The 20,424-nt window shown below is 42.8% G+C and overlaps 1 protein-coding gene across 1 annotated transcript in view; it reads left to right on the top strand.

Annotated features, from left to right (window-relative positions):
- Window positions 1-17,722, top strand: part of LOC126195438 (uncharacterized) — a 193,033-nt gene extending 175,311 nt beyond the window's left edge. Inside the window, exons 8-9 of the mRNA XM_049934092.1 lie at window positions 6,246-6,349; window positions 16,581-17,722. Of these exons, the coding sequence (XP_049790049.1) occupies window positions 6,246-6,349; window positions 16,581-17,722 (1,246 nt within the window). The remainder of the gene's footprint in view (window positions 1-6,245; window positions 6,350-16,580) is intronic.
- Window positions 17,723-20,424: the final 2,702 nt, after the last annotated feature.

The raw sequence follows: 20,424 nt of genomic DNA, 5'->3' as shown, positions 1-20,424 counted from the left end.
TTGGCACGCCCATTGCAACTGCTACTTCCGGTCGCCGAAACAAAGCGACGAAACTCGTGCATGTCTGTTCGTCTGAGATACATATAACCTTCGTCAGGCCTTTAGAGTATCATATTATCCTTTTGCGTGTTGCTGCAACATCAGGTCCTAAAGCGCATAATGCCACGCATAGGTTCATGAAGCACATTAAGACACCCTAGTAGACTAAACCATGTGTTTCGGAATGGCACTCACATAATAAACTCCAGTCGGCGCAGCTTCGAAGTATAGGAGAGAACGAACAAGGACTATCTTGTAAAGGCGATGGTAGGTGGGGAGCTGCCCTGAACTGACGTTTAGTTATAAAGTTAGGAAATATACAACTACAGGGTAGTCAGAAACTGCTTGAAAAACTTGTAAGGATGTTGCCGAGTACTTCGTGCTGAATTTTTTTTCTCTCTCTCTCTGAGCACTATGCGACTTAACTGCTGAGGTCATCAGTCGCCTAGAACTTAGAACTAATTAAACCTAACTAACCTAAGGACATCACACTTATCCATGCTCGAGGCAGGATTCGAACTTGCGACCGTAGCGGTCGCTCGGCTCCAGACTGTAGCGCCTAGAACCGCACAGCCACTCCGGCCGGCAAGAATAATTTTAAGAAAAAAAATTCGATACGCTGCGCCATATCGCAGTTAATTGGCATTGAAGTTAGCCAATCAGGCCGTTGCGCGCGCAAATTCAAGCTCTCCGCCAGATACTGTAATTATAGGAACCCGTGTCCGGAAACGTCATCCAACGACGCTACAGAGCTTCAAAGTTACAGGCGGCAACGCCTCCCACTAGGTCACCCTCTACAGCCCTTCTAGTGCAATGGAAGTCATTTCGTGATGTCTCAACAAACGTCCTACCATCCGGTCCATTCTTCTCCCTGTTTTCAATGTATTCCTTTCCTCGCAGATGTTGCAGAAAAACTCCTCATTCCCTACCTTATCAGTCCACCTAATTTTCATCATTCTTCTGCAGTACCACATCTCAAATTCTTCCGTTCTCTTCTGTTCCTGTTTCCCATAGCTTATATTGCACTACTATACAATGCTTCGCTCCAAACGTAGATTCTCAGAAATTTATGCCTCAAATTAAGACCAATGTTTGTTACTACTAGACTTCTCTTGCCCAGGAACGCCCTTTTTGCCAGTGCTAGTCTGCGTTTGATTTCCTCCTTGCTCCGTCCGTCACTGGTTATTTTGTCGCTTAGGTAGCTGACTTCCATATCTTCGTCTATATCGTGATGATCCCCATTTCTGATTTTAAGTTTCTCGCTGTTCTCAGCTCTGCTGTTTCTAATTCCTTTCCCCTTTTTTCGATTTACTGACAATTCACATTCTGCACTCATTAGACCGTTCATCTCATTCAACAGATCCTGTAACAATTCGTCACTTTTACTGAGGGTAGCAATGTCATCAGAGAATCTTATCATTGATATCCTTTCACCTTTTTATTTTTTAATCCAACTATTGAACCTTTCCTTTATTTCTGTCACTGCTTCTTCGATGTGCGGATTGAACAATAGTGGCGAAAGACTACATCCCTGTCTTGCACCCTTTTAAACTGAGCACTTCATTCTTGGTAGTCCACTCTTACTACTTCCTCTTGGCTTTTGTACATATTGTATATTACCCGTCTCTCCCTATAGCTTACTCCTACTTTTCTCAGAATTTCGAACATATTGTTCCATTTTACCCTGACGAACACTTTTTCCACGTCGAAAAATCCTAGGAGTGCACCTTTATTTTTCTTTAGTCCAGCGTCCATTATCAGCCACAACGTCAGAACTGCCTCTCAGGTGCCTTTACCTTTCCTAATGCCAAACTGATCGTCACCTACCAGATCCTCAATTTTCTTTTTCATTCTTCTGTATATTATTCTTGGATGACTGAGCTGTAAAGCTGACTGTGCGCAGTTCTCACACTTCTCGGCTCTTGAAATCTTTGGAAGTGTGTGGAGGATGTTTTTTTTCTCCGAAAGTCAGATGGTATATCGCCAGTTTCAAACATTCGAATCACCAATATGATTAGTCGTTTTGTTGCCACTATCCCCTTGGTCTTAGAAATTCTGATGGAATGTTATCTATACCTACTTCTCTTTCAAATTCTGATTCTAATACTGCATCCCCAATCTCTTAGACTCCTGTTTGTCTTTCATCACGTCACCACACAAGTTCTTTCCCTCATACAGGCCCTCAGTGCATTCTTTCCACGTATTCGCTCTCTCCTCCGCATTTAGCGGTGGAATTACTATTGCACTCTTCACGCTACCGCCCTTGCTTTTAATTTCACCGAATGTCGTTTTGACCTTATGTTCTGACCTATATGCCGAACCAGTCCTTCCGACAATCATATCTTTCCAGGTTCAATCATATCTTTTTCGATTTCTTCGCGTTTTTCATGCAGCCATTTCGCCACAGATTCTCTTCATTTCCTGTTAACTTCGTTTATAAGTGTATTTCTGTATTCCTGAATTTCCCTGCACATCTTTGTACTTCCTTCTTTTGTCGATCAACTGAAGTATTTCTTGTTTATCCATGGTTTCCTCGCAGTTACTTTCCTTGTACCTATGCTTACCTTTTGAACTACTGTGATTGCCCTTTTCAGAGTTGTTCGTGCCTCCTGAACTGAACTGCCTACTGAGCTACTCATAATTGCACTATCTATAGCCTCAGAGAATTTCAAGCGTACCTCTTCATTCCTCAGTACTTCCGTATCCCATTTCTTTCCGCACTGATTATTCCTATCTAGTGTCTTACACTTCAGTGTACTCTTCATCACTACTAAATTGTGATCTGAGTCTATATCTGCTACTGGATACGCTTTACAATCCATAATCTGACTTCGGAATCTCCAACTAACCACGATGCAGTCCAACTGGTCTTTTCCAAGTATACCGCCTCCTTTTCTGTTTCTTCAACAGTGCACGTTCTAATGTAACCCTTCCTTCTACTCCCTTCCCTACAACTGCAACCCAGTCCCCCCATGAACTGTTAATGTCGGTGTTTGTTTACTGTCGATTCTGATAAGAACAACGCTATCACTGAACTGTTCACAGTAATACACTCTCAGCCCTACCTTCCTATTCATAACGAATCCTTCTCCCACTATATCATTTTCTGCTGTTGTTGGTATTACTCATACTCGTCTGTACAGAAATCCTTGTCTTCTTTCCATTTCACCTCACTGACCCCTTAGTGTATCTAGACTGAGCCTTAGCATTTCCCTTTTCAAATTTTCGATCTTACCTACGATGTTCAAACGTCTGACATTTCACGACCCGATTCGTAGACCGTTACGGGTTCGTTGGTTATTCAGTCTTTTTTACATAGTCACCTCGCACTTGGCAGTCGCCTCACACAGATCCGAATAGGGGAATCTTTTGCCAATGGAGATCACATCACGACGCTTTTTCAATTACAGGCCATATGTCCTGTGGATATACATTATGTATCTTTATCGCAGTGGTTTCCATTGCCTTCTACACCATCATTGCTGATTTTTCCGCCTTTTATGGGCAGTTTCTCAACTGAAGGACAAGAGAGTGCCCTCAACCCCTGTCCACTCCTCTGCCCTCTACGACAAGGCGGTTGGTAGAACCACGGTGACTCCTTATGACGGAAGTCTTTCGACCGGCATTGTTGATCATTTTTATTGAAAATTTAAGCAGTGGCGAGGCTCGAAGCCGTTTTAATTACTAGTCAAAGGCTCTACCCTTTATTTTCCATTTTTTCGTAACTGTTCTCATTATTTTGTCTGGGTACACGTTATAAGACACTCCTGCAAGTTCATCGATGAATATCACACCCACTTTTTTTATATTAAAGGCTGAGCTACCGTACCGGATCCCATAGACAATCGGTGCCTATGAAGAAGCCATATATTTACTTTTAAACTTCAAAAACTTCTGTAATGTTCGTTTCTGAAGCAGAAGATATTAACAAAGAATTTATGGACTTTGAATTCCACTAACAAAAAGGTTCGATTCGGTCACCATGAGAAAAGGAACCGGTCATGGCCTTCGGCAAGGAACCATCCTGAAAATGCCTTAAGTAAGTCCAGTGACAAATACATTGGTCATCCTCGCGCTGTGCTTAAATTATGTAAAGACTAAAACATGCTTCTTCGTCCAGTCAGTTGAATTGGTTTCTCATTGCTTTTGAAAAGTAGTTAGTGCACGTTGGTGAAATCTCAAGCTTAAGTTAGGCGCCGAATTTTCAGGTTTCCAGAAGATAATAACTGGTAACATGTTTAAGAAATGCGTCAGGTAAGACTCCAGTGACTATGCAGGGCGTTTAGGGTACAGGTGCAGATATTTTGGTAATTGGTATAGTGTGTTTTCACTGTGTCTAACAGTCTTCCCGAAAACCCTTTACATTGCTTATCACCTTATGTTTTCTGCGCAGTCGTTACCTTCCCCGTGAAGACTGTCTGCTTTCTGTCCATACTTGAATAACTGACTTGTTCCCAGGGGAAAATATACATTAATGCCTTGCTTCTGCTACGCGTAGCAACCTCAAAACTAGAATTACTAGTGTGCAAATGATGTAAAAGCTAATGTAATGTTACTCAGTACACGATCCTCAGTGATCAACAGAAGTATCTGCACTTATACCCCTAACACCTTGTTCAATATGATGAGGCTACAGCGGCCGCCGACCTCCAGCAACAAAGAAGATGCCAATCACATCTTCTTTGGCTGCTTGAACAGCTCTGATACTACAAGTCAGTTACAGCAACATCTGGTTGACATGTGCTGCTCTCTGCCGACTTCTATAGTCGTGCTGCTATGGCTAAAAGCTGAGGCGTTTGTACTGTGTTCTAAAAGCTGACCACATTCCGGAAAGTTCAATATCTATAGAAACGTGGAAAGACGAAAACGCTGCTTTTTCGCACGGCAGCGAGACATGTGGCGGATTGGGAGGGGCGACAGCTTCACGTTCAGATGGAGTAGGGTCCCGATCCCTGCACGACAATCCAGATTTTTCGTGTTTCATGTTCTCCCTGACATATTGTATGGGTACGACAGTGTGATTCCCCAAATAGCTTTTTATTGCCCCCTTGTCCCTAAACCTTTTTCAATGAACTACACTCTTAAATTCGGTGGAATCTGAGTTGTAGGTCCCAAAGCAGCGACGCTGTTGAAGGCAGCTGTCGCAGCACTACATCACTGTGCTCTCCGCTGCCACTGAAAATCGCTATAAAGTTTATCTTTCGGGAAAATCACTTAAACGTGTGGTAAAAATCTCTGTAGTGTTTCTAGGCTTGTCGAAAACATGCTCTTAGTTTTACTTTGGCCTAGAGTTGTTTTTGTAACTCTGTATCTCGATAACTGTAGAGCACACAGAAATACCTTTTGTTGTTGATTACAAAAGAACTCGTTTCGCAATGGATCTTTTCCGATTAGTTAATCGCTTTGCATTTAATATCTATAAACTTCGACTACGGCCATTTTATGGCAGTTTTGTCAATAATTGACTCGCAACAAGCATAAAGTTCAAAGCCTGTATCTGCTACAAAAATGCGGTAACATTCTGAAATTGACTTATGGTGTAGATCGCTATAGTGTCTCCCTTATGCCTCTCTTTCAACTATTTTCATTTTACAGTGAGCCGGCCGTTGTGGCCGAGTGGTTCTACGCGCTACAGTCTGGAGCCGCGCGACCACTACGGTCGCAGGTTCGAATCCTGCCTCGGGCATGGATGTGTGTGATGTCCTTAGGTTAGTTAGGTTTAAGTAGTTCTGAGTTCTGGGGGACTGATGACCTCAGATGTTAAGTCCCATAGTGCCCAGAGCCATTTTACACTGAAACGCACGTGCGACTAAACGTTAAAGGAATATCCTACTGCAAGGCTAACTGAGGAGTGGCAAACACAATGCTTGCAATTGACGATCCAGTTGTAACCTGCAAGGCAAGTACAGCTCCTACGGGACGCAGTCTAGCCTATTAGTGATCGAGCGCCAGCTACGTTATATCGGACTATAGATTTCCGCCTTCAGTCAGTCAATGTCGCCGAGACCATAATTCTAACCCCATCACAGCTTCAACAGATATCTCTTAGGAGGTTTAACCCAAGTGAAATACACGTTACAGGTAGTTGAACCTTTCGCCCCTCGTTGGTCCTCTTATGGCACGTGCAGCGACTAACGAGCTTCCAATGGTTGGCAGATAAGAGCGAGAGCATCGGCGCAGGTAATATAATCGGGCTGCGGCCGCAGTCCCCTCAGTGCGAACACGATGGCCCCCCTGCCGCTGCCGCTGCCGCTGCTGCTGGCACTGCTGCTGGCCACGGCTGGCCACGCCTCACTGCTGCCTCGCGCAGGTACGACCCCTCGTCCCGCGAACCAAACTGTAGCACTTTTCATTGAACGCCCAGGTCTCTTCGCCATAAAACTGGTAGTACATGCTCATCATAAACTTGAAAACCAGGTTTAGCTTAGTCTTCATTTTCTGTTTGCCTGCCTACGTCTGTAGTCCGCAAAGCCACACGTGATGGTGTGTCGCGGAGGATACCTTACAATGAGATGAGAAAAGTCGTGGGATACGTACTAGTATCGTGTCGCACCTGCTTGTACCCGGCGTAAGGTGGCAGCTCAACGTGGCATAGACTCAAATGGTTCAAATGGCTCTGAGCACTATGGGACTTAACATCTATGGTCATCAGTCCCCTACAACTTAGAACTACTTAAACCTAACTAACCTAAGCACATCACACAACACCCAGTCATCAGCATAGACTCAACAAGACATTGGAAGTCCCCTGCAGAAATACTGACCCATGCTGCGTCTATAGCCGTTCAAACTGCGAAAGTGATGCAGGTGCAGGATTTTGTGCAAGAACTGACCTCTCGGTCAAGTGCTGTGCACGTTCGATGGTGTTCATGTAGGGCGATCTGAGTGGGCGTATCATTCGCTCGAATTGTCAAGAATGTTCTTCAAATCAATCGCGAACAACTGTGGTCCGGTGGCGTGGCGTATTTTTATCCATGAAAATTTCGTCGTTGTTTGGTTGTAAATGGTCTCCAAGTTTTCGAGCGTAAGCATTTCCAGTCAATGATCGGTTCATGTGGACCAGAAGAACCAGTCCATTCCATGTAAACACAGCCCACATCATTATGGGGCCACCACCAGCTTGCACCGTGCTTTGTTGAAAACTTGGGTACACGGCTTAGTGGGATCTGCTCCACACCTGACCCCTATCGTCAGCTCTTACCAGCTGAAACCTGGACTGTGACCAAGTCACTCTTTCCAGTCGTCCAGGCTCCAACCGATATGGCCACGACCCCAGGAGAGACGCTACAGGCGATGTCTTGCTGTTAGCAAACGCACTCGCGTCGGTCGTCTGTTCTACAACCTATTAACGCCAAATTTCACCACTGTGTCATAAGGGATAGGTTTGTCGTACGCCTTACATTGATGTTAACGTTTGTTTCATGCAGTATCGCTTGTTTATTAGCACTGACAATTCTAAGCAAATACCACTGGTCTCAACCGTTAATTGAAGGTCGTCTGCCATTACGTTGCATGTGATGAGAGGTGGTGCCTGAAATTTGGTGTTCTCAGCACACTCTTGACACTGTGGGTGTCAGAATATTGAATTTTCTAACGATCTCCGAAATGAAATGTCCCATGCATCTAACTCAAACTACCAGTCCGCATTCGAAGTATGTCTGTTCCCATGGCGCCGCCATAACCATGTCGGAAACCTTTTCACACGAATCACCTGAGTACAAAAGACAGCTGCACGCAGTACTATCGCCATCTGTATATGTGCGTATCGCTATCCCATGACTTTTGTCACCTCAGTGCGTGTACCACTGCCACTTCCCTCCTTTCAGATTCCAACAGCGACAGTACGCGGGAAGGAGGGTTGTTCGTTAAGCTTCCGCGTCAGCTTTACTCTCTCCACTTTCATCTTCAGCACCTTTTCGCGAAATATGCATAGGACGAAGCAATATATTGGTTGACCTTTCCAGGACAGTATGCGCACGGAATTTTAACTGTAACCCATACTCTGTTTGACAAAGCCGTGGTTGCAGCGTCTGCTGCTGCAATTGAATGTCTCCGCGACGCTTTGGCGATTATTAAAGGAACCGGTGACCAAACGCGCTGAGCTTCTAAGGATATTCTCTGCAGGTTGTCCCAGAAATGTTGCGACAATCTCCAAGGTGTTGCAGAGTGTCTTCCAGAACAAATCAAGGATAGGGACCTGTTTCCGAAACTTAGTCGAACGACGTTACAGAGTGCCGACGTTACAGGCGCCGGCGCCTGCCACTCGGCCACACCTTCGGCAGAAAACGCTACTATTGTTATTCAATGATCACGACTGACTGGCAATGTCGCCAGTAGACAAGATGGAGCTAGCTGCTGTGTATAAAGGCCTTATCTCTTATGAATGGGATCCTGTGTCGTCTCGGTGGGCGATAGTTTCCGACACGGCTTTCCATTTGCAGTTTACTTTTTGTCCTGTATAGTTTCCATTTGCAGCTTATTTTTCTCTTGTGTACCGTCAAACACTGGAGATTTTAAACGGTTGCAGGAGAAAAATAAATTGTGAATGGAAACCATCGTCCGAAACCGTCATTCACCTAGCCAACAGAGAATCGCATTTATAGGAGCGGCGGAGTTTCTACGCAACAACTAGTTCCATCTCCTCCACTGGCGATCGTGGCAAACAGTCACTATCAGTGAATAACAAACAACATTGCCAGTCTTTCTGCCTTCGATCCGTCAGCGTACAAAGTCACATTTGCTGCTGACGGAACGATCGAATAGCTGGTTCAAATGGCTCTGAGCACTATCGGAGTTAACATCTGAGGTCATTAGTCCCCTAGAGTTAGAACTATTTAAACCTACCTAACATAAGGACATCACTCACATCCATGCCCGAGGCAGGATTCGAACCTGCGACCGTAGCAGCAGCGTGATTCCGGACTGAAGCGGCTAGAATCGCTCGACCACGACGGCTGGCTAATAGCTGGTGCCGGTGCCTATAACTTCGACAGTCTCTAGCGTCCTTGGATGACATAGATTCCTATCCTCGATTCGTTCCTCAAGGTAACCTCTACAACCTCTCTATGTCTGGCATGGCACTTCCGGTACACCTACAATAAATCCCAGTCTGACGAACAATATTAAAGCCTCTAACAGGGATTGTATATGTTACCTCCTTTCTGGCGGAATTACAATATTCTACCAATGAATCGGTATTGCGTTTGCCTTTCCTACGATTAGCTTTATGTGATAGTCCCACTTTAAACTGCTTCGTGTATGTACTCCCAGATACTGCTTTGGTGGACCACTTCCAGTGCATGTTCGGCAACCTTGTAATCATATAATGAAAGGTCATTACGCCTGTTTAAACGCAATACGTTACATTCGTTTATATTGAGAATTAACTGCCAAATCGTGCACCAAGCATCGGTCTTCTGCAGGTCTACTTGCATTTCTATACAGTATTCTAGCGTTGCGACTTCTCTGTCTACAACATCATCCGCGATGTCTCCTGGAGCTTCCGACGTTATCCACGAGATCATTTGCATATGTTATCGTCAATTGGCCTAAATACATTAGTCATAAACTGCTTTATGACTTTGTAGTATTTCGTTTTTGATATGGCATCAGCCTGCGTGGGTGACTTTTCTTATGCATGCAGTAAGTTACGTAATGCAAACATCTCCAGTGACGTAATTCTACACACATGATAATTCAAGATAGAATAAGATATACTAAGTTTCTTGGACCCACTGCCATTATTGGCCAGTGAAGGAACAACTAATTGTCTGTCTGGCTTGGTACTGTCATTTACCAACCGTGTGTTAATCTTCTCGTCATCATCATCATTATTATCATCCATTTTCTTAGAACAGCTGGACAAAGACTTCCTCTAGACTTTTCCATGATTCATGGTCTTCACATAAAAGCTTCCATGTTCCTCCAGGATGTTTTGGGATCCAGCAAACAATTTCGTAGGTCCACAATTATCTGTTTCATTTCAGTCTGTTCGATGATCCGTTTGATTTCCCATTCTTCTTGTACTTGATAATTAAGTTCTCTGAGCTGATAGCTGAGAAATAATTAGTTTTTGAATAGTTTCCCATTATCGTATGTGTCTCAGTGCCGTAAATCAAAAGTAGCAATACACTCTCATTGTAAACTTCCCTTTTCAGATATATCGGAAGCTTCGTTTTGAAGATTGGTCTTAGTATGTCGAAAATCTTCATTTTTTTATCCCTCCATTGTCTTCATGAGCCCTGAAGGGAAAATTTCAAAAACTGGTTCAACTAATAATTTTTAATCTGTACTACTTTTTATTAGATATAGTGTTTATACATATTCCTTTCTCTTTACGGAGTGGATGCTGACATCTATTACCCTTGCCTGTAATAGGTAGGATTTTTTTTTAACACAGATGTTCAGTATCTAGTTTTGCAAATTCCTTCTGTGTAATATTGGCTTCAGCTACAAACAATTCTACTGAAACACTATCATTTCTCACCGCCTTCTCTTGCTTCATAGACTGAACGGTTTTGCACACCTGATCTTGCATTACTTCTGGAATGTCATTACTTTCATGAATAGTTTCTGTGTATGTTATTCATCTTTTGAGTTACGAAATCATTTAAACCAATCTTGTAAAGCTGATACTATTCTCCTGCCATCTTAACTGATAAAATGCGGTGTCTGTTAACTTAAATTTCTGTTTCATTTTCTTCATATTCCGTATTGCTTTCACACTTCAGATTGCCTTCAGTTGTTTCTGTCATTAAATTTTCATTTTATCTTCTGTCTCACCGAGAAATTCTGAATACTATTTAATTCAGCAAATGGTATGAAGTTCCTCTTATTGTATTCTCGGGCCCACCTCCCTCGCCCATCTTTAATAGCTACGTCTTTGCATTTAAGATTTTCTTTTGTTTTACTTCCTTCGAACGTCTTTGCTATTTCCAGTTAAATAGTTTCTCCATTTTTATGTCAATACATCCTTGGGTTTTTAATATACAGAAATCGTTGGTTATTTTGATCTGGTATACTCCCCTACGCTTAAAAAAATTTCGCAATGTGGATATTTGGTTTGCTGAACGTTTCTTTCTACCTTCATATCTACGTTTACACTGTGCAACTAGAGTCCATAGTCAACTGCAGTTATAAAGTGATTACAGATCGTCACATCGTACACTACATCTTTATTATTCCATTTTTTCCTACAATTTTTTATTATTTCGCTACAGAAACCATATGCCACTTCCCATATTTAATTATTGACACTTGTCTTAAACGCCAATTTTATAGAACTATCTGATGACGCATTAGACTTAACGTGAATCCACAAAGGTTAGTGCACCGCTCTTACAGGTGATGACTGCTCCCTCTAATTAGCCTCATCACTGAAGTTCTTCCTTACACGTATTTTTTCGTGGGTAGTAGCGTGTACGAGACATGTGGGAGCAACATCATAAAATCAAATGCTTTCCGTGACTGTTAACTTGTTGATTTGGAAATCGAGCTCGGCTATTTTTCTTAAGCGCTTCATTGATTCAGAATTAAGACAAAGAAAAAAAAACAGTACGTGAATTACAGATTCACAATTTTTTTCCACTACTGCTTCTTCCAGAACCTCATTTATTATTCCTGTATGCCGCAGTGCCGTCCCACTAGCCTGTGCCTTCTTTGATAAGGGTCGTCGGTAGTCATATTTCTTCGTTGTCTTCACTTATCTTTTTTTGTAGTTCTTCATTATCTGTAACATTCTTCGACAGCTACACATTTCAAATGCCTGCATGTTTCCCTTAATCCACATTTGATTTTCACTCACTACTGAGCTTTACAGAAGTTCCCCTCTGTTCCATATCGATACGTGACATCAAAAGGTCTCTTTTATTGACACAGGTCTTCTCCGCTTATGCCAATCTACTTTTGATATCTTCTTACATAGGTGAATCCAATACCTTCTTCTATTGTCGTAATTAATAATTATGTTGGTAAACAAGCGGTTGTACTTTCTACTTCTCAGTGTCACATACGTCTTAGCTTTCTTTATACCTAACCCACATTCTGTGCAAAGTAGTTTGGGATGAAAGATTAAAAAGTCTATGAGCTTTGGTAGCTGCACCGTGTGCAATTTTATTCCACTGGAAAATCTGACTTGAGCTCCCTTCATAGCTTCTTCGACGCAGAAACGATACCATAATGTTAAGCTGTAACCCTCTCTTATCCTATTACGAACTTAAAGCGTATTGGTCCGTCTTCAGTACATTATGCTAAGACTAAAAATGTTCGACGAAAATGTATGAGTCTCGCTACGACGTGGCCATATGTGTGAATATTAGTCAGCGTTTCACACGGAGTCGGAGAAGGTACGGTTTGTATCCTTTTATACAGATTTCAGAGTCAGGTTCTAAAATCTTAAATTGAGCATAGAGGAAAATCAGAGAAAAGGCCACTGGTACAATGTAAAGTTAACATTTCTTAATTCACACTATTTACTGTGTCCCGTAATTTTCCAGTTTCTCCTACCTACATAAACTAGTTTCTTCAATTACGAATCTAAAGTTCTGTAACGACCTTCGTCAACCATATTGTAATTGGGAAAATAATGATATAGCAATGTGGTACGCGTGGGAAAACAGCTATGGCTTTTGAAATAATGTGTGGTTCTGCTTCAAGCAAGACAGTACTATGTACTTTATATCACCTTCATTATTTCGGTGCTGATGACAACCTCCAGAACATGAATTTTTGTCGGATGTAAATTTGATGGGTTGCATCGGCGTCCGTACTTGATACTGATTATGGACGTGATTTGACACTTGCTGATTCAAACAATTGTCTCACGGTATTATGTTATCAAAGTGCCGCTCCTAATTCCCGTCATCATGCACAGGTATTTGATCTTCGAATTTTATCAAATGCACGTGCAACGTATTATAATTTTACTTCAAATATTTCCAAATATTAAATTTCTGAAGTGACAGCTCTGGCAGCAATGATTTCTACAGAAACCGCTGATAAACGATGGATAATGAATTCTGTGCTCGTTGCGGAAGTCGGCGCTAGTGACAGACAGCGGGTCCGCTCTGTATACTAGCCTGAGGACTCTACGGACAGTGCTGTCGACAGTACTACATCGGCCCGCCGTCATGCCCGTGTCTACAACTACACATCGTCAGCATCTCCTACAGCTAACGAAATTGGGGCGGACAGCGGTTGGTGTGATGTACTTGTACACACTAATAAACGATTCCAAGAGTTCAATTTCAGAAAAATTGGATGATTTGTTCAACAGAAAGAGCTTCAGGAATTTAGCGAGTCAATAGTATGTTGCTCCACCTCTGACCCTTATTCAAGCTGTTATTTGGCTTGGGACTGATTGATAAACTTGTTTGATGTCCTCCTGATGGATATCGTGCCATATTCTGTCCAATCGGTTCTGTCCGAACTGGTTGGATGGTCGCGCCCTTAGTGCTCCGAACTTTCTCAGCTGGGAGACATCCAGTGACCTTGATGCCCAAGGTAGGGGTTGGCACGAACGAAGACAAGCAGTAGAAACTCTCGTCGACTGCGGGCGGGAATTATCTTGCTGAAACGTAAGCCCACGATGGCTTGCCACGAAGGGCCACAAAACGGAGCGTAGAATACCTTCGCTACCTAAGCAGTAAAATAACCAATGACGGACAGACATCAAAAGCAGACTAGAAATGGCAAAAAGGGCATTCCTGGCCAAGAGAAGTCTGCTAATATCAAATACCGTCCTTAATTCGAGGAAGAAATTTCTGAGAATGTACGTCTGGAGTACAGCATCGTATGGTAGTGGAACATGGATTGAGGGAAAACCGGAACAGAAGAGAATCGAAGTATTTGAGATGTGGTGCTACAGACGAATGTTGAAAATTAGGTGGACTGATAAGAAATAAGGAGGTTCTGCGCAGAATCGAAGAGGAAAGGAACTTGTGGAAAACACTGATAAGGAGAGGGGACAGGATGATAGGACATCTGCTAAGACATGAGGGAATGATTTCCATGGTACTAGAGGGAGCTGTAGATGCCAAAAACTGTGGAGGAAGCCAGACCACCACTCGTGACTGTTGGGCCGTGGGGTTGACTACAGTCAGGGTGGTATCCCACCGCTGTCTGGGGTGTCTCTAGGCACTTGTCATCGGAGCTCCGTTCGGTCGGAGTGGGACTGAAGACAACTGTACTCTAGTAAATGAGGTTCCAGGCCGAAGACGTGTGTGGAGACGCTCTGGACAACGGTGGGATACCAACCTGACTGTCGCCAGCCATACGGCTCAATAATCATGAGTGATGGTCTGGAATGCCATTTCGTTTTAAAGTATGACCCTTTGGTTGCCATCCGCGGTACCTTTACGCCACAGCGGTACGTAGGCGATATTCTTCATCGCAAGCCAACGTGGGCTTACATTTCAACAAGATAGTCCCCACCCGCTAACCGCGAGATTTTCTACTGTTTGTCTTTGTTCTTGCCAAAGTCTACCTGGGATAGCAAGGTCGCTGGATCTCTCCACAACTGAGAACATTTGGAGCAGGACCTTCCACTCGGCTCGCGATTTTGACGACCTAATGCGCCAATTGGACAGAACAAGGCGCAATATCCCTCAGAAGGACATCGAACAACTCTATCAATCAATGCTAAGCCAAATAATCGCTTGTGTAAGCCATAGGTGGACCAACACGTTATTGACTTGCCCAGTTTCTGAAACTCTTTCTCTTAAATAGATCATTCAATTTTTATGAAATTATAATCATTTGATTGTCTGTACATGTACGTCACATTTACTGATTTCCATAACATTTAGATAATTCCTTCGTGGTGCGTCGTTTTCTTGTCTTAGAGTGTAGTAGTGCCAAAAATGGCGACCAGCCTTCCTAATTGTGAGTTCGCTTTGAAAACAGTCACATTACTCCTGTACTGAAGTTTGAATTCACTGTCAACACAACATTGCAAGGGAAGCAAAATATGTGGTGCAAATGGCTCTAAGCACTATGGGACTTAACATCTGAGGTCATCAGTCCCCTAGACTTAGAACTACTTAAACCTAACTAAGCACATCACACACATCCATGCCCGAGGCAGGATTCGAACCTGCGACCGTAGCAGCAGCGCGGTTCCGGACTGAAGTGCCTAGGACCGCTCGGCCACAACGTCCGGCAAAAAATATGTGGAACTGATTTGATGTTAAATTATGCCGACAATACTGCCACTGACAGTTATGAAACACGCTGAGCAGAATCCATCTACAGAATGGGCCGAATTGTCTCACTAGTTGTTTATGAGTAAAATAGGATGTATTTCCTAAACGGTGATCAAATGCCTATCTCTCTACATCGTATAATCACTCATGGTTATGGATTTCAGAAGCGATTTGAGAGTATTCGCTACTTGAATGACGCTAATGCTCTCATACTTAAAAATACATTAGGAAAATGCTACATGACTATGTAGCACAACGCTTGTTTCACACAAAATCAGTGGATAACGTGAAAATTATGTTTTCAGTAACAACAAAACTAAAATTGATACCGATACTTAAAATGTGTAGCGATGGTACAAGAATGTGTGCAGTGATTGTTGTACATACTCGACCACCAGTAACAAGAGCTAGTTACTAAAGGGTTCTCAAATATTGTGATCAGAAACTTTTACAAAATAAAACTTGATTTAACTAATACTGTGCTCAAAGTATGCAGTAATGAAATAGTTGCTACGATCCAAGTACGAATTAGCTTGAAAGTAATTTTTCTTTTTAATTTTAAAATCCATAAACTGCTGAATATATGAGATGCACAGCGAATTATTAGTGCTTACCCTTTATGTTTGTGATAGACTCTATATTTTCATCAATAAAGTGTGACCTAGAAGAAAAGCTACACATTTATCTTGCCAAAAGCCGAGAAGCGCTTTTTGGTGGTGTAGCTCTCAGGGGCATCCTGGGATGCTCTCTGATGTAACCCTATGCAGCTCTTGAGTTGCGACCCATGATTTGCGCATGCGCAGCACTGGGCCGTGTAGTAGTAAAGTTGTATACTTTCGATCTTCGTCCTCGATGTGCTTTGTGTTTTATGTTTTTAAATATTTTAGTTATTATAAACCTTTAGTAATGTGCTGTTTTTTTATCCACATGACAACTTGGCGGGAGGTCCAACTTAAAAATGAACACGTTTCCTAACAAAGTTTTTTACAAGATCTCAAGATGACAGCAATGTCTGCCGAAACTGATAGTTAAATAAATAAATACTTGTAGGATCTTCGATTTAGAAAGTTTTTAGCAAGGCCAGTAGTGTATTATCGCTTCCTCTAGCATAGGCCACAGTAGTCAGTTTCTGTAATTGTAGATTAAACAACATCAGACTCTTGCTCTGACTTTAATATTTAACTGAAGCAAATGAATACGTTTCGGTGATAAACTTTCCAACTTACGATTTACTGTGTGCAAATACTTTGCCAGAGTTATTTTTTTGTAATCCTTTTGTAGCCTGTTGCGAAACTAACCCTATGGGTGCAACCAGTATAAACTGTGTATTCAAATTGGCAGGTTGCTCGGTGGACGTGAACGGATCCAAGATGCCCGACCCGCAGCCGCTGCTGCTGAAACCCGGTGGCAGAAAAGACGTGCACGGCTTCGTCACGCCGGACTCCTCGGGGGTGATCTCGCTCAGCCGGAACGAGCAGATCGTAGTCGCCTGCCCCGACAACAGCCTCCAGGCCACCGGGCAGTCGCAGGCGACGGCCTACTGCGTCTCGGGCTCCACCTTCTCCATCGACGGGCGATCGTACGACTTCGCTGACCTCAGCTGCCGATCCCAGCCGAAGCCGTCAGGCCAGAAAACGGGCAGCTCGTGCGGAAGCAGCGGTCAGTACCAAGTGATCCAGCTAGGCTTCCAGGTCGGCGCCGACTTCTACACGCTGATCGACGCCTGCTTCGACGATCGTTCCTACAGCACGGTGTACGACCACTCCACGATGATCGCCGAAATGGGGGGCAGGCAGAGCGGTTTTGACCGGCCCGATTGGTTGGACGGCGGCTTCTTCGGCGACATCGACGTGGATAACCAGTACAAACGTGCCACGCAGATTCAGACAGTCGGCACGCTGCTGGGGTCCAGTCAACTGGGGTCCAAGTACATCTCTGAAACCAGCGACTACTTCCTTTCCAGGGGACACCTCAGTGCTAAGGCCGATTTCATTCTCGGCGCGCTGGAGTATGCCTCATTTTTGTACGTGAATGCTGCGCCGCAGTGGCAAACGTTCAACGGTGGCAACTGGAACACCTTGGAAAACAATGTACGTTCCTATGTTTCGAACAACGAGGTAGAGCTGGAAATCTACACGGGTACGCACGGCATCACGACGCTGCCGGACGTGAACAATGTCGAGACGGAGTTGTATCTTTACGCTGACGGTAGCAAGTACATTCCAGTTCCAAAGATCTTCTGGAAGATCGTGTACGATGCTAACACTAAGGCAGCTGTGGTGTTCGTGGGCGTAAACAATCCGTACATTGAGAACCCTGGCTCTGACTACTTCGTCTGCACAGACTTATGCAGCAAGATCAGCTGGATATCCTGGAAGGCCACGGACCAGGAGAAGGGTTACTCGTATTGCTGCGAGTACGCAGACTTCAAGAACGCCGTGGCCGACGCACCCAGCCTCGGCGTCAACTCTCTGCTTACCTAACACTCCGATATGGGAGACACTTCACACTTATCTCCGGATATCTCATGGACGCCACACGAGACGAACACATTATTCAGTGCTTCTATCGATCCCTCTAATGAACGTACAATGTTGATTCATCTGTAACTGTATTTCGCTGTGTTCAGTGATTAGCTTAGCTTTTGATTTAAGCATTCGACCTCTATCCGAAAGTTATTCCTACCAATTGCAGAAAATATGTCTAGAACGCTTATTCCGTTTGTGACATTAATTTTAGAGTAAGTTTGGTCATTAGATGAAACATCGGAATACTGGAAATTATGTTTATACACATATCAAACACAGTTAACTTCACACTTTTGTCCGATTTTATATCGTATGAGACAATCTTAGTTATTTCTCTGTTTCTTACAATCAAGACTTTTGAATATTTGGTATAAAAGCCTGAAACCATTAAAAAACAACTTCTCTGAAAATTTCCATTCTTCCCTACATTTTAAACTACTCTTGCACATAATTACATGGCAATATTAAAGTGGCGAAAAATGTGATGAATGAAAGGACATGCATATTTTAAATAAAGTTCTTCACTACTTCCTCAAGTTCTTTAAGGTATTCTCATCACACGTCAGTTCTTGAAACTGTTTCTTATGCATGTAAAACAACTTGTGTAGTGATCAGGTAAGAGAAAATAGTGACACCTGAGACTGAATCTTCCATTTACTCCTCTTCTTAGGGAGAGCAGTTACATGAAGAGAGATGAGGCGAGGAAGTGCTGAAGTACAACAGGTAACAAATGCTGTCCTTGTATACCTCCATTAGGAGAGTTGTGACGGTATTCATAAGTGCTGCCGCCAATGGTACTTATACGATTTGTTTTGTTTTTTATTTCACAATTCTGTAGCCGAAATTCAAGAAGATGTTATTACACTGGCCATTTACGAAGCTCATGCTGCGATTAACACCTCAGCAGAATACAGACTCAGTTCAATGGGCGTCGACCAGTGTTGCCTCGAATTACTTCTCCTTACTTAGGCGTCAGGGTATGCTAAATTTTAGTAAATACTTTATCACCTATAGCCAAATCCATGATACCAAGCAGCGTATTCAGTAGTCTGGGTGTGCATTTGTATGACTACAGGCGTAACAGTCAAATAGCAGATACTCATCTTCGTTTCTCGCCGATCTTCTTCCTATGCTGCAGCTGCTGCGAAAGAATTTGTGAGTATCCGCTCGACTAAAATTTGCTGATTTCTTGAGAGTGTAGCAAATGATCTGGTAATGCCAAGAGAAATTTCAAGAAATTCAGGTTGACAAGATGTTTCTCTTTCAGAATTGTATGTTTATTCCTTAATACGGTTACAAAAGTGTAACAAAACTGGCTCACAAAATCTATCGGAATACTGGATTCCGGTGGCTGATTCGCCACTACTTGTGTATTGTTTTAACAACGACTGGTTACGTCCTTCATTACTGAAAAAGGAAGATTTTGCGGATTACAGTCAAAAACTTGCTGGTGTATGCAGAGTAACATCACGGAATTACGTGTTAATTCGTTCCTCTCACATCGGAACATAAAGTTTTACACGGCTTTTGGCATTTTGGAATTGAAATTCGTAAAATCAGTTAATCAACAATGCCTTTTGTAAAGTTGCTTATATCATGAAGATTGTTAGTTGGAAAACGTTCCTAAAGTGTACACGTGTTCTCTACATAAATACTAACGATCAGCTAGTTTCGCTTCTTGTGAAAGGATTCTGGAATTACAAAATGAGAATTGTCGGTGTTTTAGGTTCAAGTACCGATTAGTAACAGTCGAACCAGAGCAGAGATGTAACGGAATTAATATCAGTATAATAAATCGAGCCTTTGAATGATGAGATAAATGAAATAAGAATGTTAAAAAATTTATATAAGCCTGTAAATGTGGCAGACTGACACCTGGAGTCAACAGTTCATCTCATACTTATCCTAACGACCAGACAGTGGGTGATACGTTTCACCCGCAGCACAGGAAAGCACTGGACTCTTTGCTATAACCGCGGATTTTTTCACTGAACCACACGTATTTCAACACTGCACTGTTGACACAACACTTTTGCACGTTTCACAAAAACTTGCAGAAACTGGCAAGTTCAGCAGCTGATTCAGCAAGCTTCAAGAAACTAGAAACTGTTTACACTAACTTTTACATAACGAAATGTACGGAAGCCACATTGTTGTGCGTGTGTTTCCATGCTCAATGAACTTGCGGAAGTAGCTTGTTCAAGCGACTTGCAGAAAGGTACCTGACATTGGACACTCTCCATGATATATGGGGTCCTCCACACTGGTACAGTGTGCATAACGTACCTATTAAACCGTAATTATTCTTGGTTTAAGCATTTATACGTTGGGGTTTTTGTGCACTCATCCTTCCTGCAGATCTGTCGCAGCTGAAGTCCTAAGTTCTCAGTAACTGTAAAAAATTTTAACTTCGGAAAAGTTAAAATTAAAAATCATCTTGTATTATGTTTTTAAACACATTTATTACACCATAAAAACAAAATTAAAGTATTATTACAAAGGCAGACAATACTTACAATATAATACAATAGGAGCAGCTACACGCTCACTGTTCAAAAATCAAAACCAGACTGACTCTCTCTGCCAACATGGCAGCCACCCTTAATACTTTCTTAACAATCCTGAACAATCCTCAGCATTGTTTAAGATGAACATTT

This window comes from Schistocerca nitens, chromosome 1 (assembly GCF_023898315.1).
Source record: "Schistocerca nitens isolate TAMUIC-IGC-003100 chromosome 1, iqSchNite1.1, whole genome shotgun sequence".
Lineage (NCBI taxonomy): Eukaryota > Metazoa > Arthropoda > Insecta > Orthoptera > Acrididae > Schistocerca > Schistocerca nitens.
This window is presented reverse-complemented; position numbering and strand designations above follow the sequence as displayed.